At 42.0% G+C, this 12471-nt stretch overlaps 1 protein-coding gene across 6 annotated transcripts in view; it reads right to left on the reverse strand.

Annotated features, from left to right (window-relative positions):
• The window catches only part of ADGB (androglobin), a 211555-nt gene that overhangs the window by 66488 nt on the left and 132596 nt on the right, over window positions 1-12471 (reverse strand). For all 6 annotated transcript variants that reach the window (XM_037842491.1, XM_037842492.1, XM_037842490.1 and 3 more), the window contains exons 24-25: window positions 11382-11516; window positions 10775-10928 (exon numbers count right to left, since the gene is read on the reverse strand). In XM_037842491.1, the coding sequence (XP_037698419.1) occupies window positions 10775-10928; window positions 11382-11516 (289 nt within the window). The remainder of the gene's footprint in view (window positions 1-10774; window positions 10929-11381; window positions 11517-12471) is intronic.

Consider the following 12471-nt stretch of genomic DNA (forward strand, 5'->3'; position numbering starts at 1 on the left):
CCAGGCACGGAGACTGCCCTGCCCGGACGCCATCGGAGGTCCCGGCACCCGACTCCAGGCAGCCAGCAGCAGTTCCGAACGACCCCCAGCCTGAAGCAGTCAGGAAAGGTGTGTTTGCCTGTAGGTCACAAACGCACCCTTTCCTGTCTCCTTTAGATCACCGGTGGTCTCCACAGATCCCCATGCAGACGCCTAACAGCTGTGCGGGCAGCATCGGAACACTGCTGGACCCTGTTTCCATTAAGAAACAACTGGGCGGCCGAAACGCTTGGGCTTGTGTCTGGAGAGGAAGCCCTGGCCCAGGGGGGCCGTCCTTGCTCCTGGCTGGTCCTGGATTCCACAGCAAGGCAAACCGATCGCCGTCCTCCCGTCCCACCGCCCTCCTCCCAGTGCCTCTCCACCGGAGGGAAGGGGCTGACAGCTAGGGGCGTCGTGTACTTCCATGTGACGTTCACGGTGGTCACAATTTGGGGTTATAGTTATCTATGCATTTCGTCCAGATTAATAAAGGAATATTACCAAATGTTATTATAAAAAAGGGATTTAAGTCTTACAGAGCTGAGGACCAGAGCTCCAAATTTAAAACTACTTTTTAAGATGGACTATAAGGAAAAAAATTAACATGGATTTAGGAAAATACTGGGCTATCTGTCTTTTTCTTATTCATATGTCAAGATTCTTTTATATTCATTTATATTTTAGAGTATCAACTTAGAAAAGAATTTGCTGGGACTCCATTTCAAATTTGACTAAATGATGTTACTAGCAGAAAGAGGAATTCAAAGAATCATATGTAAATTTGGATACATTAGGTGCTCTGATTCTTAAAACAGATGCCTTTTGGCCTGATTAATCATAGAATGTATTTCTTTCAAATAAAGATTATCCAGCTATATATCCAGGCATTATTTTTTAAAAATACTGATCATTTTTCTTGCAAAATATACACATATTTTGGGGAAATAAGAGAAGAGAAAATAACAGATAAATAAGAGGAATAGAAAAATCAACCAGAGTTTAACCAAAAAAAAAAAGTGCCAATATTATTTGGGTATACAATCTTCTAGACTTTTTCATAAATATATTATATATGTATTAGGATTGCCAGAGAAAATGTAAGATGCCTAGCTAAATTTGAATTCAGAAAAAAACTGAATTTTTTAGTATTATTTCCCATCCAATACTTGGGACATAATTTCACTAAAAAATTTTGTTGCTTCCGAAATTCAAATTTAACTGGGCATCCTATAGTTTTAGTTGCTAAATCTGACAACTTTCAATGCAAAATATAGCTTTAATATTTTATCCATAGGCAACCACACTACACATAGTCTTTAACCTACTTTTTCACTTAGTGGCATAGAGAATTCATTTATCCATTTTGACAAACATATTTCTGTTTCAGTATTTTCCTTTTCATTGTAGAATAAATAAGTAAATATATGTATATATACTGAAGAGTACTCAAAATATGAATGTACAGCTCAGTGCATTGTAGCAAAGTGAACACCTGTGTAATTACTAACCACAGGTTCTCCCCGGTGTCCCTTTTGTTTGTAAATATTTGTTTTTCATCAGCATTATCCTGATGTACTTAGGTATGGATTATAAAAATTTCATCCTGCTTGGGACTCTTAGGACTTCATATCTATGTGGTTTGATATCTTTAATTAGTGTTGAGACAATCTCAGCTGCTGCTTTTTCAACTAGCGCTTCTGCCACCGTCTCTCTCCTCTCTAGAACTCCATGTCTGACCTTCGCACTGAATCTTCGTCTCACATGTCCTATATGTATTGTCCCATTCTTCAATCTCTTTATGATTCATTCTTGATTCCTGATATTTACCTCTGACCTATCTTCTTGTTTGCTAACCTGCAAATAAATACATCCAATGAGCTCATAATTTTGTTTATTGTATTTCTGTGTTCTGAAATTTCTATTTTGTTCTATTAAAGTTTTCTATGTTTCTTTATACAGGTTCATTTTCTTCTGAAAGTCTCAATTTCATCTGCTGACTCCTTGACCACAGTGAGCAGAACTATTTTGGAGCTTGTGACAACTGAAAACTCTGAATTTCCTGAGGTTCTGTTTCTAAGTCTCTTATTTCTTCTGATTTTGTCCATGTTCTTATCTTCTCATGTGTATGGTTATGTCCAATTGTTTGCCAGATAACTTATTTGAAAAACTGTCTACAGGAAGAATTTGAAGCTTAGAATGAGGCTGTCTTCTTCTAGAGTGGTGTCAGATTTGCTTTAACCAGGTCCCGGGGCACCAACCCAAGACCTCCTCATCTCATCTGAGAAATCAGGGCTTCCGACTTCCAGCCCAGCCTTTCTCCTGGCCGCAGCCATCCGGAATCTCCACTCAGAGCACGGAGAGTTGACAGGACCACGCCGTGGTCGCGGGAGCCCAGCCGGGTCCTCCTCCCTCGGGGTGGCTCAGGGTGTTGCTTGGCCTCCCAGGGTCTCCCCTGCACAGGACAGCAGGCACCTGCGTGGGAAACACGTGCCCATGCTCGGCTCGCCTCCCTGGCTTTTTCCTGAATCTCGTCTCCTTATCTTGTTAGCTCTCCAGGAACCTCAATATTTTCAAAAAACATTCTGCTTATTTATTTATTTTTGCTATTGTAATAAGAGGGTGGTGCAGACTGAACTGTCTGCTCCATTGTCCACATCATTTTTATGTCTGTAGAATAGCCTCATTAATATGTATTAGTGCTATATATTAGCTGTTTTTTTAAAAAAAAGCAGTATTGCCAGACATTTGTGTTATTTTTTAAATATACTGCTATTTTAAATAACATCCTTATGTAATACAGCTGCACATTGGCCGTATGATCTTCAGCTCCTTCGGTAAATTCCAAATTCGTTTCTTATTTCCCATCTATCAGCTGATAAGTTTTAGAACATTTGTGCCATCACTGTCAATCCTGGAGCTGTACACATGCTACCAAACTTTTCCAGACTGACATGCTTAAGCTTAATTGGTTTGAGAATATTTTTAACACCCCCTCATCCTTATCTTTTTTGGTATAAGTCACTTTATTTCTGAACTAATTAAGATAGGTCAAAACTCACTGAGCCCTGCATAGAAAAGAGTTATAAAACGCACTTGAGGCACCACCGAAAAGAAGTCAGGAAACCTTTGTGCTAAGCCATAGTCCTAACACCCAAATGACCTTGGCAATTTACCTGTTTCCTGGAATACATGCAGGGGTTGATAATATCTGCCCTCACAGGTATGTTGTCAGCTTTGAATAAATGCATTTTCTAAAAATAAAATGCTAAACAAACGCAAATTATCACCATACGGTGTATACTTTTATATACATATTTTTATGTACAAATTATTTATAATGCTAAAAACGTTAACAACTGAAAAGCTGGTAACATCATCATAACTATATATTTCTGAATTGTTCTCATACTAACATTGCTGGCACTCTGCATTCTTTAATAATAATTGAATTGTACACATATTCACCTTACATTCCTGGGGCAGGAAGATTCTAAAGCCGCTGCCCCAAGATCCCTGCCCCGGGTTGGTCAATTGCACACCAACCTCGACCCCGCTGTGAGGGGACTTTGCAAAGTCCTAGGCTGTGGGCCTTAGAATAGGGAGATTACACTGGGGGACATGTGCAGGACCAATTTAATTCCTTGATCCTGTAAAAGCCGGGAATTTCCCCAGCTGGAGTCAAGGAGATGCAGAGGCAGAGGAGAGCAAGAGGGGGAGGCTGAAGGAGGTGAGAGGCGGACTAGCGCTGCACTGCGGATTGTGAGGTGCCAGGAGCCAAGAGGCCTCCAGGAGCCACGGTCACTCCGGCCGACAGCTGGCCACGAGCCGGACCGCAGTCCTGCAGCCGCAAGGAGCTGATTGCCAGCAGTGTTCGATCTTGCACGCGGATCCTCCCAGAACCTCCAGAGTAACTCACCTGGCTGACCCCTGGATTTCAGCCCAGCGAGACCCATGATAGATCCTGACCCCGAGAAACGGTGAGACCATAAGCTGGTGCTGTGCCGATGAGAAGTTCCTGGTAATTTCTAACGGCAGAAACAGCTCCTTTCCAGTGTTAACTCAAACTTGAAAACCTGTGATTCTCTGACTTCCGGGGGTCAGGCTTCCCTGCCTCCCCTCCTTGTGCTCAGTGTTCCTCCCCCGTCTCTCGCACCCCACGTGTGGGGCTGTCTCGGGGCTGCGCAGCTTCTCCTCGAGCCGCCTCATTTTCTCCCCACATCCTGGTGACCTGGGTTCCAACCAGGAACGTCAAGTGCCTTCTTTGTGGCCTTTGACATCTTCCATCCTCTTTTCATCTCAGATACATATTTTCTTTAAAGCTGAGGAAGTAGAGTAAATATTTCTAAGTTCCCTCCAGTTTTCTTACTTTTTACCATCCACCTTTACAGTCTGATGAGTCTGTACCTCCTGCTTTGCCTTCTTCCCCACACCTTGCTCTCCACTTCCAACTGCTTCCTGTACCTTCTGTCCTTGACCGCTCGCTCACTCAGCTTCCATGAGCCAAATAAAACGTACTATCTCTTGCCTGCTCAAAGTTGTTCCCCTTCCTAATTTCCCATTTCTGCAATTTCCTCTACAGTATAGGCCACCTTTGGGACCATTTTTGACTTCCTTCTTCGTTTTCTTCTATACGTGGCCATCAGCAGCACAGGTGTCTGTTCCAGTGAATGCCCTGTGAGAAAAACGTAAATCCTTATTTCCTCTGTGGCCAAGGGCTATATGGTTTTCCTTTGTTTGCTTCCATATCCTTAAAATAAAGTACTTGATTGTAGTATATTTTCTATGCTTTCTTCCAACTCTGAAGTTTGGGATCTCTATGTGATGTCTTTGGCATAGATATTTCAATTACCGTCCCCCTAAGGCAGACTTCTATCACTGCATCTTCCTGGATAGTACAATACCTTCCTCCTGGACATCCCTGTCTTTCCAGGCGTGCCTTCTCAAAACACTGAGATGGGGAGAGCAGAAGAGTTTATAGAAATGTAGGTCCCTCGAGATGACAATGGGCAGAGACAGCTATTAAATAACCAGCTCATCTCTTTCCAGGAGTCCAGCATGAGTCTGGAGCTGAGTGGCCAGGCTGGAGAGGAGACACTGCTGAGGAACCTGGTAGAGACACTGCTCGGTGGCGGGTAGAGCTGCGTCGTCATGTTGGAGAGGAGACGCTGCTGAGGAAACTGGGAAAGAGACCATTGCACGGTGGGCAGCAATTTGGCTCAACATTGCCTGGCATCTGGCCAGGAAGTCAATATCATCATAAGAGTCAAGAGTTTGAAGTAATTCTGAGTTTATAATTACCGGTGCTCCTGATAAAGATGAAACAATATATTAGACAGATAACACCATCGTGGCACAGGGAGTTCTCTTTATGTTTAGAGTTCCAGAGACAAGAATTAGAAACCCTCAATCCAGAGTGAATACAGAAGTGGAACTTCTAGGAACAGTACCCAGAAATCCAATGCCCATAATGTGATAAGACTTGCAACACTAATACAGGCTTTTAGATACTATGTTTGGGGCAAATAAAAAAGGAAGATGAGTCACGTATGTGGAAGAATTTTCATCTGCAAAGTGTAGTATGCAGGTTTCTTGCTACTCTCATTATTGCTTGATCTTACGATTATTGCTTGATGCACTAGAGAAGCAAGACAGAATTATACAACTCTTGTTTTGTGTTTGTCCTGAGTCAGAGACTGAGTTTCAGTCGCAAAAGTATAGGATAAATATTGGTTCATGAAAATCTAAAGCTAAGCCAGTGATGGGGCTGTAAGACAGCACCTGCCCTTGGACTAAAAGAATTACACCCTAGGGTGCCGAAAACTGAGACTCACAACGGACGGTCTTTGAGGGATTGCAGGGAAAGACAAACAAGAGCAAACATAACTCTGATTTTGAAACTCAGGAAGAATGTGCGCCCTGCAAACCTCAGATCAGTGAGTTTAAGGAAGGTTCACATCAAGGCTGTGCAGCAGATCATAAAACGGAGGCCTCACGAGAGCCCCAAAGGGCAAAGCGCTGATGCCTGCTAGCCAACATGAGTCCCTGGAACAGAACCTCATCTCCTTTTTGAGTCAATGTGCAGAGGTGGTGTCTGTGGATTTCAGGAGGGTACAGGCCAGGGCCCTGGGGACTTCACTCAGGTGGACTGGGGCTGCCCCCGATGGTCCTGCGGGTGGAGAACCTCAGAACTCCCACCTGAAGTTGCATGTTCCATAACCATTCAGCAGAGTTCCCAGACATCACCCACCTGCACGGGTGCTCAGCTGTCCCTGCAGGCCACTCCTGGGATATGCAAGTGGAACCATGTCAGTGCCACAGCAGAAGGAAGCCTGTGGTTCTGCTTAGTGTTCATGCCGTGACAAATTACATATAAAGATAAGGAGAAGAAGGATGGAAGGACCACGTGGGAAAATCGCAGGAGTTTTAATCTACAGAAGCATATTCCCAAGTGTGTTCTGTGGAGCATGAGCCAAGGTGTTCTATGAAAATAGGCTTCCACGATCTAGTATATTTGGGATATACTGTGTGCTATATCTCCTTTCTGTAGATATACTGCATACATTAGCTTATTAAAGGCGCCTAGAAGTCTCAAAATAATTCTGTTTAACACTGTGCCTTCACTGGTTTTTAACTTAGAACCTTTTTTTTTTTTTTTTTTTTTTTACATAAAGCAAACTAATATCTTGAGGGACACGAGTTCTGGGGACCGACACTGGGAAACAATGGCTGAAACTGGCTGTGTACCTGTCCCCCACTTTGCCAGCCAGGTGCTGATGGTGTCGGGGGCTGCTGAACAATGAGGGATGAACCCCGTTTGGACAGGTCAGTGTGCCCTGTGGAGGTGCCTTTAGTTCTGGGAGATTCTCAAAGACCCAGAATCACGAGGAGAGGAAACCAGAGCACAAAGGACCCCTGAAGTTATTCTATTTACACAGCTCCGCAGTCTCCTCCCTCTCTCCATTTTCTTCTAAGAAAATCTAGAATAAGGAGGTAGAAGAGGCAAGATATTAGCAAGAGGGAATGGGTGTGTTCTGCACGGTCCCAAATTCCCAATTTAGAAATCATGTGTAGTTAAATGGAGATAGAATGTTCTTCTGCATGTTGTCTCAAAATGCATCATTTAGAGCTACCCCCAAAATTCAGGCTTAGTCTAGGGCCGTAGGTTATCACTGGAGTCACTAAAACAAAACCAAATGAAAACAAAGTGATGTTGGGCAGTGTTCTGGTTTGCTAAAGCTGCCATTATGCAAAATTCCAGAAATGGATTGGCTTTTACAAAGGGGGTTTATCTGGTTACAAATTTACAGTCTGAAGGCCATGAAAATGTCCAAATAAAGGCATCAACACAACTATACCTTCATCCAAGGAAAGCCAAAGGGGTCTGGAAAACCTCTGCCAGCTGGGAAGGCACGTGGCTGGCATCTGCTAATCCCAGGTTGTGTTCGAGCTTCTCTCTCAGCTCCTGTGCATTCTTCAAAATGTTATTCTTGGGGCATTTTGTCCTCTCTTAGCTTCTCCAGAGCAAAGTGGCAGCAAAAGTCTGCTTTCAATTGCTGTCTCCAAAATATCTCTCTTGGCTGCAGCTCCAAGCATGTATAAGCATCAGCACCAGCCAGCAAGCATCTGGGCCTGTGTGGCTCTTTTTAAAGTACTCCAGTAAAACTAATCAAGACCCACCCTGAATGAGCAGGGCCACACCTCCATGGAAATAGTCTAATCAAATTATTACCCATAGTTGGGTGGGTCACATCTCCATGGAAACAATGTAATCCAAAGATTCCAACCTAATCAACACTAATACGTCTGCCCCCGCAAGACTGCATTAAAGAGCATGGCATTTTGGAGGATATAATACATCCAAACTGGCACAGGCAGAGATAAGAATCACATGAGTGGTTCAATAAAATATCCCCATGGCCCCTTCCACAGCTAAGTGTCCATGACTGACATTAATGTACTTATGGAACTTTGAATAGGGTTGATTTGTACAGGTTAGTGTGATGCCCTGATATATCCGAGAGGTATTTGGGTAGAGAAAAAAAAGTATTTGCAAAGCCTCCTTGAGGGACTAGGAAAAAATGTGGAACTATTAAACTTCCCCACCTGGGGAATTCCTGATAGTCTTACAAGCACTGGGTACTACCAGTTTAGTAGGCCGAGCCCTTGATCTTGGGGCTTGGCCTTATGAAGCTGGTTACTGCAAAGGAGAGGCTAAGCCTACTCATAATTGTGTCTAAGAGCCTCCCCCAGAGAACCTCTTTTATTGCTCAGATGTGGTCTCTCTCTCTAACTGAACCAACTCTGCAGGTAAATTCACTGCCCTCCCCCCTACATGGGACGTGACTCCCCAGGGTGTAAATCTCCCTGGTAACACGGGACATGACTCCCGGGGATGAACCTAGACCTGATATTGTGAAATTGACAAAGCCTTATGGACCAAAAGGGGGAAGAGTAAGGAAACAAATAAGAGTTTCAGTGGCTGAGAGATTTCAAATAGGGTCGAGAGGTCATTCTGGAGGTTATCTTATGCATTATATAGATATCCCTTTTTAGTTTTTAGAGTATTAGAATAACTAGAAGGAAATACCTGAAACTGTTGAACTATAATCCAGTAGCCTTAATTCTTGAAGATATAGCTTTTATGGGGTGACCATGTGATTGTGAAAACCTTGTGGCTCACACTCCCTTTATCCAGTGTATGGACAGATGAGTAGAAAAAAGGGACAAAAAAGGAAATGAATAATGGGGGGTATAGGAGTTATAGGATGTTTAGGGTGTTCTTTTTAATTTTTATTCTTTATTTTTTTGGAGTAATGAAAATACTCAAAAATTGATTGTGGCAATGAATGCACAACTATATGATGATACTGTGAACCACTGATTGTACACTTTGGATGAGCATCTGGTATGTCGATATATCTCAATAAAGTTCCATTAAAAAATAGCTCATTTTTAAAATTTGTTTGCATCAAAGACCTCAAGAGAATCTCCCTTCAAATGAAATCACCTTTTCCCTCTTGACCTTGGAGACTTTGGATTTTCTATCACAAATTAAATAAATAGCATATATTCAAAAGTAAGTCTATGTCAAACGTGACAGTGTCCTCAACAAACACTCAAAACTCAACCCATCGGTACTTACTAGTGGGAAGACACCTTTGTTACTGGAGAACTAGTTCTCAGCTATAACGGTGGATCAACCCAAAGAGTTCTGCTGCAGGAGGTGAAGTTTACAGACAAACCTCCCAGTATTGTGATTTCAATAAAATACCATTTATTATCACAAAATGGTTAAATATAATGTAAAGGGAACGTGTATGGGTCAAAGTTTATAAAAACACGTTTGATGTACAGAAATTGACTTTTATTAGCAAATTGTTCTATTTTTTAAAGAAATAATATCTTTTTAAAATCAATTAAGAAAAATAATACACTGATGCATTAAATTTAATAAGTGAATTTTAAAAAAATATATGTGTACAATTTAAAACATATGTATTAAATACATGTATTAAAATTAAAATGCAAGTAATTTTGCAATAATTGCAAAAAATGATTAGTATTTATTCACATTTTCTCATAAAAATGTAATAAAAATGAAACTTTCCAAATTTCATGTAAGGTAAAAATAATTTAAGCTCAAATTACTATTGGATATTATCTTCAAACTTAGTAAAATCTAACTACTATATTCAGAAAATTTATATCCCATGAGGGATAATGGGAAAAGTGCTAATGGTATAATAAAATACATCCAGTGTTTTAAAAATTATAATGAAATCTCAGTAAAGTCTCATTAATATTAGATAACATTTTAAAAATTCTAACATGTATGTATGTATATAATATATATTACATATAAAAAGGTTGGCTTGAGTTTCATCATGAAGTCGTTTAATTGCCCTGATTTTTAAAAAGATTCCTAAAATACCTAGAATTACTCAAAAGAGCTATTAGCTTTTGGATGGAGTTATTACATTTATTGTTTATCCCTTATTTCCTGAAACCAGTATTAATTAGATAGGTAAGTCTTAATTTACACAAAATATAAATAATGCATAGAATCGTAAGGCAGAAATGAACTTCAGAAGTCAAGGACAACTGGAATCCCAAGAGAAAAATGGAGAGGTTCAAGGCCATAGTGCTAAGGAGTGGAAGGTCAGAGCCAAAACCAAGACCTCCTGGCTTCTGGTCCAAGGGGTGCGCTCAGTTCTGTCACAACTACCTCTTAGAAGGAGCAAGTGAAAGTGTGAAGATGACACTCACGTAGTGGGGCAGCTGGGTTTGGGGTGCTCAGAGGGCTGCCTCCCCCGGCTAGCAGCAGGGATGTGCCACGGGCTTTGGGCTGCCCAAGGGGCTGTGCAGAAAAGGCTGAGGGGCTGGGGCAGAACCTCTCAAAACACTTAGGAATAGAATAAAAACTCAGCGGGAAACAGAGACAACCAGCTTATCTGGTTTGGGGATAAGACTTGATGATCTCTTTAGATGCATTTCTGTTCTAAGGGTTTGCATGATTTATCATTTCAAAAATTAGAATTTCTAATGCTTTCCCTTTGCCATATGTCCTCTGGTGAGAAGAAGAAGGAGGCTGAGAGGTAAAGAATGTTCTAGCGCTCAAGGTGAGCACCTCCTGCTGTCCAGAAGAAGGGGCTTCTACAGGTAAAGACAAGGACCTGTTCCTCTGCCAAGCAGGGGGAAGTGTGTCCGTCCTGCGTTTCCCAGCCCTCCCCCCGCCACGAGGGCCCCCCAGACCTACCTTATTCCTGGTGTAAAGGTAAGGCACCACCTTCTGGAACAACTTTGGCACCTCTTCCAGGGTGTCGTTATTAACAACATGGAGGACACAGACGGGAAGGGTCGTATACACTTTGGGGACCAAAATCATGTCTTGAGGAACCAAAAATGTTTCTCTGTAATTACAAAAGCAAGAACTTTCCCTTAAAATGAATCTGTAAGAAAAGCACTAAGACTAAAGTCCCAAACAACTACAACATACACAAATTGTTTTCTTTTAAAAAATCGCTAATATGCTATTTTGTCATATACAATCCAATCCTTTAAGCATTCCCAATTTATATGTAATTTGTGACTTTCAGCTAACTTGCTATTGCTTGTACATTAAAAAATTTCCTTTCTTTACTAAAAACACATTGGTATATTCTGTTATCATACTTGTACACGTTTCTAGTAATTCCTTCACATTTTTCATATCTTGTTTAAAGAAACATGGATAAAATTCCTGTAATACCATTTAATTCATGAATAGCAGTTATAGAAGACATTTTGAGTAAGAAAGCACTCTATCATAAATAAAAACCTACAGAAATGAGTATTGCACTCCCTGTCACGTCTGACAGCCTCACCTGAACACGATGAACCAACTGTTTGGTGGCTGGTCTGGATACGTCACGGTGTAGTCGGCGAAGGCAATCTTTGTGTCTTCGTCTTGGTAACATGGGTAAGATTCCATAGATTTGCACTTGCTTTTAAACATTAGTCTAGGAATGTAAAAATAATTCAAGTATCTCTATGGGTTGAATTGCATCCCCCAAAAGGCGTGTTCAATTCCTAACCCCCATCTCATGGATGTGATCCTATATGTAAATAGGATCTTTGGAGATGGGATTAGTTAACATTTCGCTAGACTGGGCCAGGACTACGTGAGGGAGGTGGAGGCTGAGCTACGCCAGGAGACAAAGGCGGCCCCGGACGGCCGCACGCCTCGGAGGGAGTGGCTGGCTGACGCCCTGATGTAGGACTTGTGTCCACAACTGTGAGGCTGTAAGTTTATGTTGCCTTAAGCTACTGGTTTGTGGTATTTGATACAGCAGCCCTAGGAAAATAAGACAAGTATCAATGGCACAAACCACTTTTAAAATAAACTCTATTTACAAAAGAAGGAATGGGTGAAGTAGGATAAATGAGGGCAGTCCTTTGTGGCTGACTGAGCGTTTGGTCGCCGGGTAGAGGTGCGGCCCACGTGGGTGGCCATGGTGGGGGCCCTCCCCAGGGCAAGCGGAGACGTGCCGAGTCATCTGAGCAGTCAAAGGGGAACCCGGTTACCGATAGTGTAATCCGAGTTTACTGTTGGGAGTCAGCAGGAAAACCAGGAGCAGCCAGATCAGCCCCAAGGTTGGGAGCCAGCGGAGGGTCTGGAGTTGAGATGGGGACTAGGCGAATGGGGTTTAGTGTGAGGGATGGATCTGGAAAAGCAGATTTAAAAATCAGCAACGACGAAACCTCAGGCCCTGAGCAGAGGGGTCCTACCACCCTGGGGTCGTTCCCAAACTCAGAGCAAAGCTTTTAAGATTTCACCACTAATCATGTTTACAGTAGTTCCATTTTTGTACACTGGATTCTCTGTAACATTAATGAGTTTCTTTTCTAACCTTAGTCTGATAAAGACTTAAAAATTTGAATTTGTGTTAAATTTTATCAAATGCTTTTTCTGAA

This window comes from Choloepus didactylus, chromosome 7 (assembly GCF_015220235.1).
Source record: "Choloepus didactylus isolate mChoDid1 chromosome 7, mChoDid1.pri, whole genome shotgun sequence".
In the NCBI taxonomy this organism is placed as follows: domain Eukaryota; kingdom Metazoa; phylum Chordata; class Mammalia; order Pilosa; family Megalonychidae; genus Choloepus; species Choloepus didactylus.